Source organism: Syngnathoides biaculeatus, chromosome 12 (genome assembly GCF_019802595.1).
Source record: "Syngnathoides biaculeatus isolate LvHL_M chromosome 12, ASM1980259v1, whole genome shotgun sequence".
NCBI classification, from domain to species: Eukaryota; Metazoa; Chordata; class Actinopteri; order Syngnathiformes; family Syngnathidae; genus Syngnathoides; species Syngnathoides biaculeatus.
The window spans coordinates 5,017,411-5,035,520 of NC_084651.1; the positions used below are offsets into that span (position 1 = coordinate 5,017,411).

The following is an 18,110-nucleotide window of genomic DNA, read 5'->3' on the forward strand; positions in this document are numbered from 1 at the left end:
ATATAGTGGTCCGGCTCATTGGACATCGAATTGGAATGAATGTGGCCTGTAAAATGAATTATGACTCATAATGCGCACAAAATGAGGGGAAAAAAGGGGGGGTGCATGTGGGGGGAGGGGGAGCAGTCTTTTGTTTAGTTTTGCTTTCGTCATATTTATTGCGATGAAGTGGGCTTGAGAAATTATTACAATACAGTTAATTGTAAATATTTTTTTTTCAGTGCGTATGCTCCCTACGTGTGCTAATTTCCCAACAGATCATCTGTTCCATTATGAAATCGGCGTGACGCCAAAGTGCAAAACCTTTACATAAAATACAGTATTCTTACAGTGAAAATAAATAACATTTGCAGCCTCGCAGGCGCCGCTTTAAAACTGACATTTTTTTGGGGAGGGTGTGTGTAACTCCATAGTGAAAAATGGGAATTTTCATAGCGCATTAGCATCCTTAGCTTGACGTGATGACATTTCCGTGATGAAAAGTGTTAACTGTAAGTAGCAGGCACAGGTACACACAAAGCAAAACGATGCCTCTGAATTTCTCTCCTTTTTCTTCTTTGTGAAGCGTGGAGAAAGATGATCACGTAGCACACCGATCAATAAACTTCACAATTACTCCTGTAATTTGCTTTCTAGCTCTGAGAAAACCTTCGCGCTGACTTCGTCCGCTTCATCTTCCACCTACGTGGGAAGAAAAGACCAGTTGAGAGCACCATTATGACTTAGCGATCATATCTGTCTACCGGAATAACGCCGATTTACGCTCACCTGTTCCACCGCCTTAACTTCGGGAATGTAGAACTGCATCATGTTCTGAATGCCGTTCTTCAGGGTCACCGTGGAGCTGGGGCATCCCGTGCAGGAGCCCACCAACTTCAGCTGCACCGTGCCGTCCACGAAGCCCTTGAAGACCACGTCGCCGCCGTCCTCCTGCACCGTTGGCCTGCGTGGATGAAACGAGAAACCCTTGACAAATATAAGTCCTGTGATATACGGAAAGCGTTGGCCTCACAGCTCTGCGATCCCGGACCCGCCTGTGTGGAGTTTGCGTGTTCTCCCCGTGCCTGCATGGGTTTTCTTCCAGCACTCGTTTCCTCCCATCCATCCATCTTATTTGCCGCTTATCCTCACGAGGGTCGCAGGGAGTGCTGGAGCCTATCCCAGCTGTCAACGGGCAGGAAGCGGGGGAGACCCTGAACTGGTTGACAGCCAATCGCAGGGCACATAGAGAAATAGTCAAACTCACAATCACACCTAGGGGCAATTTTGAGTATCCAATTAATGTTGCATGTTTTTGGGATGTGGGAGGAAACCGGAGTGCCCAGAGAAAAGCCATGCAGGCACTGGGAGAACATGCAAACTCCACACAGGCGGGGCCGGGATTGAACCCGGGTCCTCAGAACTGTGAGGCCAACGCTTTACCATCAGATCCACCATGCCGCTCCCCGTTTCCTACCCCATCCCAAAAACATGCAACATTAATTGGACACTCTAAAATTGCCCATAGGTGTGATTGTGAGTGCGGCTGTTTGTCTCTATGTGCCCTGCGATTGGCCGGCGACCAGTTCAGGGTGTAACCCCGCCTCATGGCCGTTAACAGCTGGCATAGGCTCTGGCATTCTTTGTGATCCTTGTGAGGATAAGTGGCTAAGAAAATGGATGGATGGATGGATGGATTTACAACACCCACAAAAAAAAAATAAAATCCAAAGTATTTGTAAAATAATTTGACAGATTTAATTAACCACATGTTTTTCTTGTCATTTTTTTACGGTATGTCGTGTCATGTCATTATCCATGCTGCTTATCCTCACAAGGGTTGCGGGAAAGCTGGAGCCTATCCCCGCTGGCTTCGGGCGAAAGGCGGACTACACCCTGAACTGGTCGCCAGACAGTCGCAGAGTTCGACACCGTCACTGAGCGGGAATCGAACGCACGCTGCCCGCACCAAAGGGGCGGGGGGTGACTCCTTTTTCACAGTGTATCTTTTTTTTTTTTTTTTTTTTTTTAACGGCGTATGAATTGATGATTCGAGTCAATCAGTCCAACAGAACAGAATTTCCACAGGGGTGAGAGGGGAAAAAAAAAAAAAAACAAGACAGAGCAAAAGCTAACTTTAATCACAAAGAGAAATGTAAATCATCGCTCAGGACAGTCGCGCGACATCCTGTGAAGGAAGAACAGGACAAGATGTGACAGGACAAGGACAGGAGAACAAGCGTCCAAGATAAGGATTGTAATCCCGGCGTTACGACAGGAATGTGGTTTGACTGACTGAGTGAATTACAGAATCCTACAGAACGAGAATATATGTGAGATGATATACAAAAGCGCTACATGTAGGCATGCATTATTGACTGCAATAAGAGCGCAGTCCCACGCCCAATGAAAGAATCCAATGGGCGTGTGCCGACAGACGCATTCAGGTGAATTCACGCCGTTGTGCGTGCAAAAAGACTGACAGAAATGTAAATGCATGACAACTGGTTATAATTTAAAAACAATAAGCAGTAAGATTGTCAAACCTTTCTCCGGGCACTCCAGTTTTCTCCCGCATCCCCAAAACACGCAACAATAATTGGACACTCTAAATTGCCCCTGGGCGTGAATGATTGTGCCTGCGATTGGTTGTTTGTCTACACGTGGTCTGCGATTAGCGGGCAACCGGTTCAGGGTGTAGCCCGCCTCCTGCCCGCTGAGAGCTGGGATAGGCACTCCCCGCGACCCTTGTGAGGATAAGCGGCGAAGAAAAATGGATGGATGGATAATTGCTGTGTCCGCAACGCGGAGGCGAAGGACCTCGGCCAACCAATCCAGGACGTAGACCGGGACCAGGGATCCGACTGAGAGCAACGCTGTTCACAGGCAACCCCCCCGCTCCTCCCCCACAACAACTGGCCGCAGGGACCCAATGCCGCCCCCCACCCTAAATCCCAGGAGAACAGGAAACCACACCACGATGTGGCTCGCCCCAGCCCAAGGATGGGAGAATGTCTCTTATATGTTGGAAGGGGGGGCTAAGGGCACCCGACAAAGGAACGGCGGGGGCGGGAACCCAGAGAGTAGCCACGGGCCATGAGGGGGGAGCCCCCACGCCAAGCAACCACCCAGCCTGGGGGGGTCGCCGCCATTTAAGCAAGTGTAAAAACCAACTCCCCCTGTTACTATGCCAGGTCCCTGACTGCCAGTCATTAGCCCAACCCCATGAATCAGCGCCCCCCTCCCTGAGTGGTGTGGTGCAATCTCGCTGTTTGCTATTCGCGGGTATTTTTTGGAACGTACCCCCGAACACCGCGCGAGTAATTCCTCCATCTGAGCTCATTTACCTGATTCTGGTGTCCAGAAGCTCCTTAATCATCAAGACCACTTCGTCGTCATCCTCAGAGACACCTGCGTACGGCGAGGGCAACGTTCCGATCAAATCCCAAATTTTTCATCTAATCCATTTCTCTCTTTTTTTTAATAAACAGTACTGTACTTACTACTTTCTGCGTGCACTTCCCCTGTCGTGATGGGGTCGCCACTCTCAAAGAATTTGGCCATGGCCTCCAGGGCATTGCGCTTGATGTCCGTCCACTCCAAGTCTTCGTCTATCTGTTGAGGACAGCTTTCATTTTTGGGACAAAAATACTTGAATTACAAATGTACTTTCCTGTTGAATGTAAAGGCCAGAAATCTGTTCCTGCCTCCACAAAACTTCTTGTTTCAAGAGGAAGAAAAATTAGCATTGATTCTAGTTTTAATTTTAAAAACGTCGCCATTTTCACAGCGCCATATTGGCGGTCAAGCTGAGCCGCTCGACGTTATGTGGGACAGTGAACCGGAGGAGAATATTTACGACACCCGAGACCTGTTGTGCTGTTGTTTGTCACAACAGACGAGAGAGATATTCAAAGAGGTCATTCTATGGAATATCAGCATAAAAGACGAGAAAAAAAAAAAAAAAAATCGATGGATTTCGGCAATTAAAGGTGATGGATGGTGCCCAACCAAAATACACACACGCCTGTGTAGCGATCGCTTCATTTCAGGTAGGAATTATTCTTCTCAATCTCAAATTACCAAAAAGTATTTATAATGCCAAATTGGCTCATTTGAGAACAATGCGTATTAGGGTTAGGCAGAGGCTTACGGAGGTTAAGTGTGGCCGCAATCGCTTCTGTGTACGTTCCGTGGAGAGGACTCTTGTCTTTTTTTTTCTCAATCATAGTTAATGAATGCAAGTTTGTGTAAAACCAGAGGTCATTTATTTAAATATTGGTATTTGTATATAATACTAGCTGAAAAGATCGATGTAAAGGTTAACGTGTCGACGAACAGGCTTCCGCGCTCACGAGCCGTCAAAACCTCAGCTAGATTTGATGACGTAGGTGCACGAGCTCTATAGAGAAGGTTTTGGTGTTTTTTGTATATATATATTTTAAAAATGTCTGTATTGAGCAACACAGCATCAATACACTTAGCCCAAAGTATTGCAACACTTCACTCAACCTCTTATGCCCATCACTAGTTTTCCCCATGTTGTGTTGGCATTAATCTCGCGCACCAGCAGTTATGTGGATGATTTAAATAAACGCATAATTGATATTTTGTTTTGTTTTGATGGTAGAAATAAACTGGAGGTGGCATTAAATCACTTGAAGACGCTATGTTAGCACAATTGCTCACTAGCTAGCAAACTGGTCCTTGTTGTGTAGTGAGTTGAGCTCACAGGCCACCTGAATCCCAATATTTTGCACCATAACAAAATGCCCAACGTGCGTGAAAAGTCGACATAATGCTTACTTTTGTGACGGTGATGAAGTCCGGCCCAAAGAAGACGCTTTTGACTCCTTCGATTTCGAAGAGGTCCCTGTTGGAGACGTGGACGTTGTCATTAAATAGTTCGCCCGATGTATTGTGGTTAATTCAAGATTTATGGCACGGCAAAAGGGAAAACGCTGCCAGACAGGTTTGTTGTGTTTTATGTCGGTAAAATTAATCTGTTTCTCAACCTGGCTAAAGATGAACACTCCGTTGAGCTCTGCGAGGGGAAATCCAGCGTTCCGTGTCCTAAAACCGGCTTATCAGGGAGAAACTTCAAGCTTCTTGGGTTTGGGGTGTCTTCCGTCTGGATGGATACCTGTCGTACTGGTGGGGGGGCAAAACAAAACAAGACAGGAAGGTCAAGTTAGGCTTGAAATTAGGAAAGGGACTGCTACTGGCCAAGGGATTCAAACTATATCCTCACTTGGGACGTGTGTGGTTTTGGTCGGGGGTTCGGAAAGGACTCTCCTGTGAATCTGGGTGTGGTATGAAATACCAGTGTTCTGTGGAAATCTTAACACAAATTATTTATATACATTAATGTGAAGAAGACTCAAAATTAGCTACGCGACATTAGCAATCGCTTATGCATGCGATTTAAGCATCAATGCCGGTGTAATTTTAATCTTGTATAACCTCCACATACTCAAGGAACACAGAGGCGTTATTACAACTAAAAGCTTCACTAATTTATGGTTATTAACACAAAGTGAAAGCGGAAGTATGTGTCAATTACAGAGCTGCTTGCATGTAGCATCTTGCTATCGAGTTAGCTTTGCTCGTGACTGCGCATAAACGACGCGTTTAATTTGACACATTCATCACGCCGGCAGCGGATAAATACTATCGAGATGATAAATTTTAGTCGGGGAAAGTTCCAACCGGATAAAAGTTGAATTTTTCGCCGTCCGTAGCCAGTGGCACATAGCCCATCTCGTGTGCGCCGCCATCTTGATTGTTTTGAAAAAGAAGGAAGTTGACGTGACATTGCTTTCAAATGACGTCATATTATTAAAATAACTTTATCTTAACGAAAGATTTGTGCACTTAATACAATAATAAGGTTCGTCATAGGTGTGTATAAGTGTTTTTTAAACAAGTATATTTTTAGTGAAAGTATGTTATTGAAGAGACTGGGGTGATGACGGGAATTTTTTTTAATCTACAAAATTATGCTCCCTTCTAACCAAAATGAGATGATGAAGCAGTCAAATGTAAACGTTTGAAATATAGAAACGATCCGAATGTATTCAGTGAAAATATGAATGTTTATATTCTTAAAGGTCAAGTGTCATGCCTATAAACATTCGAAAATAGATATTGCCATGAAAAATACATGTAACATTATTCACTTCAATGTCCATACGAAAAAATAAATATGAACGTAGAGCGCGTCATCCGTGCGCAAAATTGCGGAAGTCTCTTTCGACATCCAAGTGGTCGCCATATTGGCTCCATCCTCTGTTAATTACGTCACACCGTGACATTCGCTGTTGAAAACACGCCGGGCCGCCTACCATGGGACACAGAAGCTCTTTTCAAGGAAGAGAACATCTCACAATCGAGTGAAGTGACCTTGGCAATATTATCCTGTCGTTTCGTTTCGAGCCATATTTAGATGATATGCGGATCACTTCCAACTAACAACAGACTCCCAGACAGTATGTATGATTCAGACCGGCCGAAGCCGTCTGCCGCAGACACAATCGAGTAAAGTGACCTTGGCAATATTATCCTGTCGTTTCGTTTCGAGCCATATTTAGATGATATGCGGATCACTTCTAACTAACAACAGACTCCCAGACAGTATGTATGATTCAGACAGGCCGAAGCCGTCCGCCGCAGACACAATCGAGTAAAGTGACCTTGGCAATATTATCCTGTCGTTTCGTTTCGAGCCATATTTAGATGATATGCGGATCACTTCTCACTGACAACAGACTCCCAGACAGTATGTATGAGCCGGCCCGGCCGAAGCCGTCCGCCGCGGACACCATCGAGTGAAGTGACCGGGGCAATATTAACCTCTTGTTTCCAAACCGTTTTGAGGCATATTTAGATGATATACGGATCACTTCTAACTAACAACAGACTCCCAGACAGTATGTATGAGCCAGTCTGTCCGAAGCCGTGCAAGGCGCCGACATGTACATCGACACATTTAGCACCCCTGAATTACATGCGCGAATCTTTTGTTAGATTCTGAGAGGATTACGTCTCCCCACTCCCCCCCAAACTATTTTTTTTTTTTTTAGTAGCTCAATACACACTTAACTGTCATTTCGAACCCACTGAGCTCTCGTCCTTTGCGGCCGTGCAATCCATTTTTCACGGCGAACCGGGTCTTTTTGAAAAATATGAAGAATGAATCCATCCTCTCGAGTGTTCGAACGATATCCAGCAATACGACGAGGCTAACACGATGGAACAACGAGCTCCCTTCCGGCAGGTAAAACTAGTATGAACAGACGAGACCTCTTGAGCGTGCGTCTGCAACTCACGTCACTTACCGCTTCTTCTCGAAAACAAATCCCTCGAGAGGATTTTCGTGGCGGGCGTGACAAAAAGCCATATACGTCAAAATCATGTTGCGTGGTGAAAAAAACCGATGGGTCCATTTTTTTTTTCATTATTAACATACTACATACAGCGGACCTTTAAGGAACTACTATAACAAAATCTAGTTACAAAACATTTAGAACAGTATATTCAATTCAAAGCGTCTTCAACAAACATTCCAAAAAATGTATCGACTAACCTACATTTGTTCACTGTGGATCACCACGAACGGGATGCCCGACGCTGAACGTAAAGTAAAGATAAGGCCCGCGAGGACACAACGGGAGGGACCGCGTCTGCGATTCCTCCAGAACAAACAGGTTGTCCGACCCATCACGTTTTCTTCCGTCACGGCGCGAGGCGTGACAGGCGGGGAGGAGATGAACGCGTAAAAGGCAAAAGCCAGCGCGGAGAACACATTGCGACATCTGGGACTGGATAAGTAGCGTGGAGGTATGAGGTCGGGAGCAGGAATATCTTGACGGAAGGAAATATTCTCTCCATATTTTTCATTTCCAAGACATGTGGCTGTGGATTTTCCTCCCTGTGAGTCTCTCGCTGACATCCTTCATTGGAACGTGGGCAGTGTAAGGAAACTCTACGTCTGCTTCATCTTAAACGGATATTCATCAATATAATACTCTAAACAATGGCCACAAATATTCAAATCTCATTTGATATTGATCTGTTTATTTTTTCTTGCGTTTCAGTTGGTTGGTTTTTTTTTTTAACATGATTTAATTTTTTAAATACTTCACCGCAATGGTTCCGATGCAACCAGGTTGGTGTCTCCTAAGAACAAATTCGTTCATAAAAAACAGGAAGAAAGTTTGTTAGTTATCGAGCACCTTTATTATTATTATTTTTAAATCTTGACTTTAGAGCAGAATTTACTTAGGGGTATAATAAAAAAATAGAACAGATATTTTTTATATTATACATATTTATTTATAAAAAATATATTTTTAATATATATTTTTCCAAATAAATCATTTTATTCTTTCTCTTTGACTGTATTTCATGTTAATTTATTTTATGTATTTGTTACCAGTACATGTTATTGACCTGCATGAGTTAAAGTTTTTTTTCCTGCTTTTAAATTCAATTATTTACAAAAATGAAATTTTATATAATTTTAGTTGACTAAATATTTTTGTGTTTCTGGTTTAACATTAACATATCTTCATTTCATTTGATATCTATTTCTTGACAGCCTATATTGCATGCATCAAGCATCTAAATATGTGTATTTTTTTCTTGTTAAATTATTTTTTCTTTCAATTTCAAAAAGAAAGTCATATTTAATCCAAACAATTTTTATTTTATGTTTGCTAAATTTGCTTTTATTTAATTTAAAATTCACATCCCATATTTTTGCTTTTGGACCTACACGATTCAAGGATTTCCATAAACATTTCTTGTTATCCAGTTCTTGCTTTTAAATATAATTTTTGCTGCATTATTTTTTCTCATAATTAAAAAAAATATCAAATTTAATCCAAACATTTTTTCTTTTCTGTTTGCCAAATTTTGCTCTTACTTAATTTAATGTTCACATCCCATATTTTTGTTTTGGACCTACACGATTCAAGGATTTCCATATAAATTTCTTGCTTTTAAATTATATTTTTTTGTTTTTGCTGAAATTCTACCATGTTAAATCAATTTAAGTGTGCATACATTTCCCACTTTTTTTGCTTATTATTATTTTATTCTATTTAATTTGATTTAATTATTTCTCATTGGCCTTCAAGGGTTTAAATACAATTTTTGTCTTGCTTTCAAAGGATTTATTTTACTCCCTTGCAAATCTATTTAATTTAAATGGATTATTTTATTTTATTTTATCCTTCCAGATACGGCTTAGCCTCGTCCAGCGGACATGTGTGCTTGCTCACCGACTGGTGAGTTTGATCTCGTTGCTGCCATACCCAACACACATAATTATCAAATGATTCATTATCAATGATTAATTATGAAATAATTATTGATCATTCTTCGCAACGTTGTTTCCCAGGCAGGGGCAGAACTTCTGCACAGTCAATCACACTGAGGACTGCTGCAGGGTTCCCACCATTAGGTAAGAAAATCTCCAATGAAATGATTTGATTGAATAGAGCAGCAGATTTTGAATTTGTGTCCACGCAACGGCAAAAACGTGCAGCACCAGCGGAGCCTCCCCGCCGGAGAATTCACTTTTCACGGCGACCATCAACGCCGGCTCCTTCCTGTGTGAGTTCACCCGCTCGGGACACGAAGCCGCGCTCGGGAAGTGCCGCGGCGCATCGGAAAAAGCATTCGCAATGCCACGGTTTGATCACATTTTGTTGTGGAAAATGGATTGCATTCATTGACCCCCCCGAAACTGGAACGTGCAGCGAGCGCATTTCGAGATTGAAAAGTGATCGGGCATTTTGAAATGAGCTACAAAGTACACGGGAGGACAGAAAAGGAGTTACATGCTCCCTTTTACGCGTTCCAGCTGAGACGCGAGTCGCGGCCTTTTCAGCAAGCTCGGGTGAGGACCGGAGTTGAACTCACAGTCGAGCCCAGCTGAGCTATCAGTAATTGCTCGGTATGCTGTGATATAACTGCTAGTTTTTGGGCGGCACGTTGGATCAGCTTGTAAAGTGTTAGTCTCACAGTTCTGAGGACTCGGGTTCAATCCCGGACCTGCCTGTGTGGAGTTTGCGTGTTCACCCCGTCCATGCCCGCGTGGTTTTTCTCCAGGCACTCCGGTTTCCTCCCACATCCCAAAAACGTGCGACATCAATTGGACACTCTAAATTGCCCCAAGGTGTGATTGTGAGTGCGGCTGTTTGTCTCCATGTGCTCTGCGATCGGCTGGCGACCAGTTCAGCGTGTACCCCGCCTCCTGCCCGTTGACAGCTGGGATAGGCTCCGGCGCTCCCCGCGACCCTTGTGAGGATAAGCGGCTAAGAAAATGGATGGATGGATGAGTTCCGGGGTATCCTGTTTCCAATGATCCTGAAAATGATTTTTTTGTGGGGTCGAGGGGTTAAAGTCGTATTTTGTGTGCCCGTTACATCGTCTTCTTGGCCAAAAATTAAAGTTTTGCGACCGCAATTCTTGTGGAAGTAAATTAGTGCCACCAGGATTTTAATTTGAAATGCCACAGAAAACAGGATTTGAATTTTAAATGTGACGTGATCCACATTTTCAATAGTTGCTGCAATTCGCTGTCTAAAGTTCACCGTCTGTGCCACCGGGCAGGGTTACTCCAGGTCAGAGCCAAAAAGCCAGCCAATCGCAACTACTCTTTCTTAGTCACATGATGTCACATACAAAGAAAGCGTAACTGAATAATTGGCTGGCCGTTCGGTTCCGACCTGAAGTGACCCTGCTAGGTGGCACAGTCGGTTAATTTCAGACAGCGAATTGTAGCAACTATTGAAAATGTGGATCACTTCACATTTAAAATTCAAATCCTGTTTTCTGTGGCATTTTAAATTCAAATCCTGGTGGCCCTAATTTACTTCCATAAATTCTTTTATTTGTCAATGCTATTTGATTTTAAAAAAAAATAAAAGCTAACCAAAAACATCCCTGCATGTTCATATATTATATCTTTTTTTTTAAGTTTTCCTCTTCTGCATATTCCACCATGCCCACGTGATGGAGAAAAACGCGCGTCACGGCACAATGAGCAGGTTGGCGCTGGTCTTCGGCGTGGGGGCATCTCTGGGATCATTTGCCGCCGGAAACTGCAACGTAGGTTAAAAAAAAAAAAACTGATGTATGGATGGATGGATGGATGGATGCTCAACCCTGAAGTATGTGGCCAGGCTGGCATTGCGTGACATAAATTCTCCTAAACAGACTGGAAATGTGGTGCAAACGCTTTTGTGTAATTTTGTGTAAAAGTAACAAGTTATTCCTGCTGTGCTTGCCATTGTGCGTTTTCCATCTGTTGTTTCCAAGACAATGACTCATATCACGTTTCCTTGTTGAAATCAATGACAAATTGTGTAGCAATGTATTTGTGACGATACTGAATAATCGTTCCGCGTTTTTTTTTTTTTTTGGGTCAAGAAGGGCCTGAGGTGCTTATTGGGATTCTTTTGACATTGCAGTATTGGCCACTAAGGCTGGTTCTGATTCTGATTCTGATTTGGATATAAATGACCAAATTGTCAAAATGGTACAAACTCCTGATACTGTACGAAAAAAAAAAAGTTGATATACCGGCACACAATTGTGTAATGTAACAGTTCAGAGTAAACATTTATCAAATTAAATGAAATAAACTGAATTTCAGTGATATACCTCAATACCTGGTTATTAAATGTGTAACGTATCTGCTTTAGTGCTGTTCGATAACTTAGTAATAAGTTCTAAAAAATTAAACAAAAAGAACTGCACCAGCATGGTTAGTTATGTAGTAATTTAAGGATATAGTCCCAATCAATAGAGTGAATAACTATAGTTTTTTTGGTGTTGTAATGTAGTAATAACAATGTCATACCATAGTAGTAATTATTACCCACCCTGTCAGTGTTTTCGACTTGTTTTTCTTGGCGCCAAGGAACTATGTCGAAGTGAGTCAAGGAGAATCATGTACAGGGAGTCCTCGGGTTGAGACGGTCTCGACCGAAGACCTTTCGACTTCACAACGCCCGTCCCCCGTCCGCCATTTTGTCCGGCTAACGCTTGTCCGCGTTTGTGCGCCGGGAGCATCTTCGCATTTTTCGCCCTCCTTTTTTCGACATTATCGCCCCAAAGAAGAAAGCCGCGTCTTTTAGCGATGCTTCCGCAACCAAAGGAAAACCCATTACCATGGAAACGAAGCTCAAAGATCGGAGAAAGGAGAGACACCGACGCCACCGAGGCGTCGGTCGGTCGACCGTGGTGAAGGGTTCCGGTCCGACGGCGGATACAATGCTCACAAAACGAGGTTCTTTGATACTTGTCGTAAGTCGCGACTGTCGGAACGGATCTGTCGTAGACCGAAGACTCCCTGTATTGCTTTGCTGCTATCATGTGGCATCTATGTGCGTTTTTTTTTTTTTTTTTTTTGGGGGGGTGGGGGGTGGCGTCGATTCTATTTTATTCTATATTAATATTTGACTATACTGTACGTCGGTTGTCCCCACCCAGCCCGGTTACCTGACCCTGCTCCACCACATGGGGGCGGGGGTGAGCTTCATATGCCTTTGCTGCTACGCCGTCCTGCTCACCGCACTGACGAGGAGATGCCAGCTGACGGGCTACGAGAATTTTCTCTACCCACTGCGCATCGTGTCCACTGTGCAACAGACCATCCTCACCGTCTGCTGTATCCTTTCCAATGGCTTACAGAGTTGATTCTTAACAGGCTGACGCCCTCTAGTGACATGCGAAAGAATTACTGAAATAAATGTTCAAACTGTGCCAGAGTGACCTATATGAGTATTAAAAATATTTTTGAGGTGGTACTTTGTGTAAGTTCAAGTAACTTTCTTGTCAGATGCGATACATACATGACGTAAAGTACTCCTCTAATAAACTGGTCCGGGCGGCACGGTGGAGCATCTGGTAAAAGCGCCGGCCTCACATTTCTGAGGTCCCGGGTTCAATCCCGGACCCGCCTGTGCGGAGTTTGCACGTTCTACCCCCGTGCCTGCGTGGGTTTTCTCCGGGTGGGCACTCTGGTTTCCTCCCACATCCCCAAAACATCTATCTATCCTCTTTTTTTCCTTAGCCGCTTATCTATCTATCTATCTATCTATTATCTATCTATCTATATCTATCTATCTATCTATCTATCTATCCTCTTTTTTTCCTTAGCCACTTATCTATCTATCTATCTATCTATCTATCTATCTATCTATCTATCCTCTTTTTTCTTAGCCGCTTATCTATCTATCTATCTATCTATCTATCTATCTATCTATCTATCTATCTATCTATCTATCTATCTATATCTATCTATCTATCTATCCTTTTTTTCTTAGCCGCTTATCTATCTATCTATCCTCTTTTTTTCCTTAGCTGTTTATCTATCTATCTATCTATCTATCTATCTATCTATCCTCTTTTTTTCCTTAGCCGCTTATCTATCTATCTATCTATCTATCCTCTTTTTTTCCTTAGCCACTTATCTATCTATCTATCTATCTATCTATCTATCTATCTATCTATCTATCTATCTATCTATCTATCTATCTCTATCTATCTATCTTCTATCTATCTATCTCTTTTTTCTTAGCCATTTATCTATCTATCTATCTATCTATCTATCCTATATATATTAATTGGACACTCTAAATTGCCCCAAGGTGTGATTGTAAGTGCGACCGTTTGTCACCATGTGCCCTGCGATTGGCTGTCGACCAGTTCGGGGGGCACCCCGCCTCCTGCCCATCGACAGCTGGGGTAGGCTCCGGCGCTACCCGCGACCCTCGTGAGGATAAGCGGCAAAAGAAAATGGATGGATGGATAAACTGGTCTGGCTAAAATATATACATTGTACCTGATACTACGATGTAACAATATAGTCAATCTGGCTGAGAAGTGAAGAACTGTAATTCCTATATATAGTATACATTAGATGTGTGGTATTGATATTATGAGCAGTGATGTCCACTATTGAGTATTATGGACCGTGTATGAAATTATAGACATTTATCAACAGTGTAGCAGAATAATGAGTCGGGTAATGTACACAGTCCTGCAAGGACGAAACGAATCGAGTACTTAAAAGTACACTGTTGAGTATCATGGACAGTGTATGAAATTATAGACATTTATCAACAGTGTAGCAAAATAATCAGTCGGGTAATGTACACAGTCCTGCAAGGGCGAAGCGAATTGAGTACTTAAAGTGCGGTTTGCGCACGAGTTTAATTCACGGTATGGTCGAGAGTCAGTGGTGGCGGGTGCCAGGGAAGGATGACTATAATGGGGGCTAAGCAGAGAGGGAGTTGAGTATCCTGACTGTCTGGTGGAAGAAACTGCATTGAGCTTGCTGGTTTTGGCCCGAAGGCTCTGCAGTCTCCTCCCTGATGGCAGCAATTTGAAGAGGCACTGGGATAGAGGCACAAGCCCACTATGATCGTCTTAGTCTTCTCTTTAGTGAAAGGGTTAGGAAGCACCGGTGCATCCTGTGATAAAATCGAGTGATTTAGTGAGGGTGGAACAGGATGTGTGAGTCCTGACCGACTGTGCTCTTTCGTGTATTGCTGTTGACAAAGTGGGCCTGGCTACAAAAGACGCGAGTACGGCAATCCACGCAGTGCCCTTGACACACATTGTCTCAACCTGCCTGGGTCACATTTCACCCACAATTATTTACTTGCAGTGGGAGGTGATTTTTTCTAGAAGAAAAAAAAAAAAAGATGGGTACCTTGTATGTATGCAGCTTTTCTTCGACTGTACCATTAATAAGTGTTATATGTGGTTCCCACCCCCCAGAAAAAATACTTGAAAAAAAACATCTTTAAAATGTTTTTTTCTAAAAAGAAAGACATTCTCAAAATACACTTTATCTAAAAAATGTTGATTATATGCAAACTGCAATCGCTGATGGTGTAGTGGTACACACGCCTACCTTTGATGCGGGCAGCGTGGGCTCTGTTCCCGCTCAGTGATGGTGTCGATATCTGCCCTGTGACCGGCTGGCGACCAGTTCAGGGTGTAGTCCGCCGTTTGCCCCAAGCTAGCTGGGATAGGCTCCAGCTTTCCCGCAACCCTTATGAGGATAAGCGGCTTGGATGACATATGCAAACTCCACACAGGCGGGGCCGGGATTTGAACCCCGGTCCTCAGAACTGTGAGCCGGTTGATCCGCTGTGGCGCCCCCTATTGTTTAAATTAAAAAAACTTCTTAGCTAAAAAAAAAAAAATTTCGCCTCAACATACATTTTCTCAAACTTGTTTTTCCAAAGTAATCAAAAACACATTTATTAAAAAAAAATAACTTAACCCCCGCTCATAAATCATTTGATATACAATTTTTTAATAACTTTTTTCAAAAGTTAATAAAAAAACAATTTACACAATTATTAACAGTTCTGTATATTCCCTTGAATATATACACATCCTTCCATTTTCTTCGCCGCTTATCCTCACGAGGGTCACGGGGAGTGCTAGAGCCGATACCAGCTGTCATCGGGCAGGAGGCGGGGTACACCCCGAATTGGTCGCCAGCCAATCGCAGGTCACATCGAGACAAACAGCCGCACTCACAATCACACCTATGGGCAATTTAGTGTGCATGTTTTTGGGGCCGTGGGAGGAAGCCGGAGCGCCCACCCGGAGAAAAACCACACAGGCGGGGCCAGGATCGAACCTGGGTCCTCAGAACTGTGAGGCCAACGCTTTACCAAGTGCTCCACCGTGCCTGAAAATATTTTTTGGTACTCTCATCCAATTCTGGCTTTTCTTAAATATGAAGAAAGGTTTTTATTTTCAGGTAAGAATTAAATCGTGAATATGTACTTTATTATCACACAATCGCTGTAACATTGTTTAGAGAAACTATGGCAACAATCATGTGAGTGTGCCTCGAGTCCCGTGTTGAAATCCCGTCAACCCTTAACCCGAGTTCCCCGTTCAGACGCTTTTTGCTTCGGCCAGCACGACTACCACTACGTTCACCTGTCGGCCGTGTTCGAGTGGCTCCTCAGCGCCAACCTGGAGCTTTTCGAGCTCACCTACGTGGCCGAGTTCAGCTTCTTCTCCTCCTACATGCTGTCCAACCTGTACGGCCCGCGCGACGAGGACGGGCCGTTCATGTTGGCCTAACGCGCACGCTAACTCGCGCAAAGGCTGCCCAGGTCCAGCTGGAGAACGAGTACGACGGGACCGTGAATGCGACGTGAGGATTTTATGACGACTGACTGTCGGGATCCATATTTATTCACGCGTGAGCTATCGTTGTGAAGATCACTCATGGTTGGGGTGTACAGTACATTGAGTTGATGCTTTGTATACCTCATATCCTGTCGCGCTGGATTCCTACGACAGTGCTCTTGGCCTCAGGGGCGGATGTCGTTACCCCCCCTGGGCATTTTGTTAAGGTGTAGAAAATAATCAGGTCCAGAATCCGATCACCTTTTCATGTTTAGGTGACAGGAAATTATGCAAGTACTAACCCACTCAATATGAAGTGTACAGTTGTGCCTCGAGTGATCAGACTTATCGAGATTCGAGCTATCGTTTGACTAGTGAAATTTGATACGAGCCCTGTATAGTTGCATTAAAATCTGCTATCTTAATGCTAACAGATAAAACACCATAGATGGGCTAATGAAACTAACACCGACGTTGCATCGTTAAGCAATACACTGTGTATTTGAGCACAAATGATGGAGCAACATGTCGACAGATGACATATTACCTACAGGCATATATTCTTTATCTTCCGCAAAGAACAGTGTTAGGTTACTGGAAAGTTGAAGCCCACCTCCATGTATTCTATACCTAATTTTCTGTATTATACTGTCCCCGGGGGCCGAGGGTTGCACACCAGAAGGTCCAGCGCAATGTCTATCAAATTGAAGCAAAAAAAATGTGGCAACAAGTTTTAGTTTCTATACATTCTATTTAATTCATCACTAAGTTTTTTTTTTTTTTTTTTTAAGTTCCAATTCATTCATTTCAATGGGGAAAGATGATTTTCAAGGTTTTTAGTTACAAGCATGGTCTTGAAAGAAATTAACTCATATTTCAAGGTGCCACTGTATCCACTAACGCGGTTGAACTTCACCCAGCAATCATTTATGTGTCGCGCATCACATACCAACACTAATCTGTGGATGCCAACAACACTCGATGCAGCTCTGCCTACCTTTTGGCTTTGACAGACTGACTGCCTGTGTATGGAAAACCACGAGCATTTATTCATTACTGTATATCTGCATCTATCTAGATCCAGTTTAAGATTGGACTAGGCCAAAAGCGGCACTAGTGATGGGAAAAGATTACATGCAAGAGCTGTTCTTTTAGTGCACTTGTCATACTAGTGAGGATGGAGTGCACGAGTACATAGACTGGATAAACTGGATATTATTTGGGGGGGGGGGCTCAAATTCACCAAAACGTGAGTCCAATTTTCAGTGTCTTAATTAATCTCTCAACCTAGGGAGGAGAGGAGGGAGTAAGAAACCATGTGCGAGAAAAAAAAAAAAAAAGGTTAAAAACAGAAAACTTCAAAGTTGAAGTAAATTTGAATTTTGCGTCACTTTCGGGATGTCTGCGGGTGGGACAAAGACAACAGCTGCAGCGGCCTGTCGATTTAATGCAAAGCACTTAACCTTTACTTGAAAGAAGGTAATATACATCCTGGGAGAAAGGATAAAGATGCCACTATGCAAAAAAAAAAAAAAAAATTATAATTCCACAATGAATTTCATCTTTTTAAATTGAAACAGAGATAGTGTGTCATTATCTACATTTTGTTAGCAAGGGGACAGTGAAAGCGCAACAAAAGTTGGGTCAGTATCTTTACTGTTTGGTACACTGTAAAAAAAAAAAAAAAAAAAAAATTAATCTAGAATGCAGTACTCCATCCACATTGTCCCCCTCCCTCCCTGGAAAAAAAAAGTCATTCCTCAACTGCAAGTGATACATTATAAATAAATGTAAAGAGGGCAACTTGGGGAAGAAATAAAGAACAAAAAAAAAAAAGGGGAAAAACAAAATACTACAAGCAATAATCCACAATTCCAGCATGGCTGAAACAATAAGTGGCCTTAAAAATCCAAACCACTGGGGAGCGTGGCCACAGTTTCTCTATGTCTCTC

At 43.0% G+C, this 18,110-nt stretch overlaps 2 protein-coding genes across 2 annotated transcripts; one reads left to right on the top strand and one right to left on the bottom strand.

The window, feature by feature from the left end:
- Positions 1 to 80: 80 nt before the first annotated feature.
- On the bottom strand, positions 81 to 5,782 carry zgc:110319 (uncharacterized protein LOC796111 homolog). Its single transcript, XM_061836905.1, has 8 exons — positions 5,689 to 5,782; positions 5,231 to 5,319; positions 4,995 to 5,130; positions 4,786 to 4,852; positions 3,483 to 3,594; positions 3,327 to 3,390; positions 769 to 943; positions 81 to 681 (listed from the first exon to the last, which is right to left on the bottom strand). The coding sequence occupies exons 1-8, from the start codon at positions 5,754 to 5,756 to the stop codon at positions 613 to 615; spliced, it is 780 nt and encodes a 259-aa protein (XP_061692889.1). The 5' UTR covers positions 5,757 to 5,782; the 3' UTR covers positions 81 to 612.
- Positions 5,783 to 7,814: 2,032 nt separating this feature from the next.
- si:dkey-228d14.5 (uncharacterized protein LOC796266 homolog) lies at positions 7,815 to 18,008 on the top strand. The gene is made up of 7 exons (XM_061837634.1): positions 7,815 to 7,952; positions 9,222 to 9,269; positions 9,383 to 9,445; positions 9,530 to 9,597; positions 10,967 to 11,097; positions 12,484 to 12,661; positions 15,923 to 18,008. Exons 1-7 carry the CDS (start codon positions 7,888 to 7,890, stop codon positions 16,108 to 16,110), a joined length of 741 nt encoding a protein of 246 aa, XP_061693618.1. The 5' UTR covers positions 7,815 to 7,887; the 3' UTR covers positions 16,111 to 18,008.
- The last annotated feature ends 102 nt before the right edge of the window (positions 18,009 to 18,110 follow it).

What these genes read in the sequence shown, in the direction of transcription:
- si:dkey-228d14.5 (XM_061837634.1), top strand. Translation starts at nt 7,888, where the DNA reads ATGTGGCTGTGGATTTTCCTCCCTGTGAGTCTCTCGCTGACATCCTTC. An exon ending in TTCATTGGAACGTGGGCAGT is followed by an intron (nt 7,953 to 9,221) that starts GTAAGGAAACTC and finishes TTATCCTTCCAG; the next exon opens with ATACGGCTTAGCCTCGTCCA. An exon ending in TGCAGGGTTCCCACCATTAG is followed by an intron (nt 9,446 to 9,529) that starts GTAAGAAAATCT and finishes AAAAACGTGCAG; the next exon opens with CACCAGCGGAGCCTCCCCGC.
- zgc:110319 (XM_061836905.1), bottom strand. Translation starts at nt 5,756, where the DNA reads ATGGCGGCGCACACGAGATGGGCTATGTGCCACTGGCTACGGACGGCG. An exon ending in GAGTGTTCATCTTTAGCCAG is followed by an intron (nt 4,853 to 4,994) that starts GTTGAGAAACAG and finishes CGTCTCCAACAG; the next exon opens with GGACCTCTTCGAAATCGAAG. An exon ending in ACTTCATCACCGTCACAAAA is followed by an intron (nt 3,595 to 4,785) that starts GTAAGCATTATG and finishes TGTCCTCAACAG; the next exon opens with ATAGACGAAGACTTGGAGTG.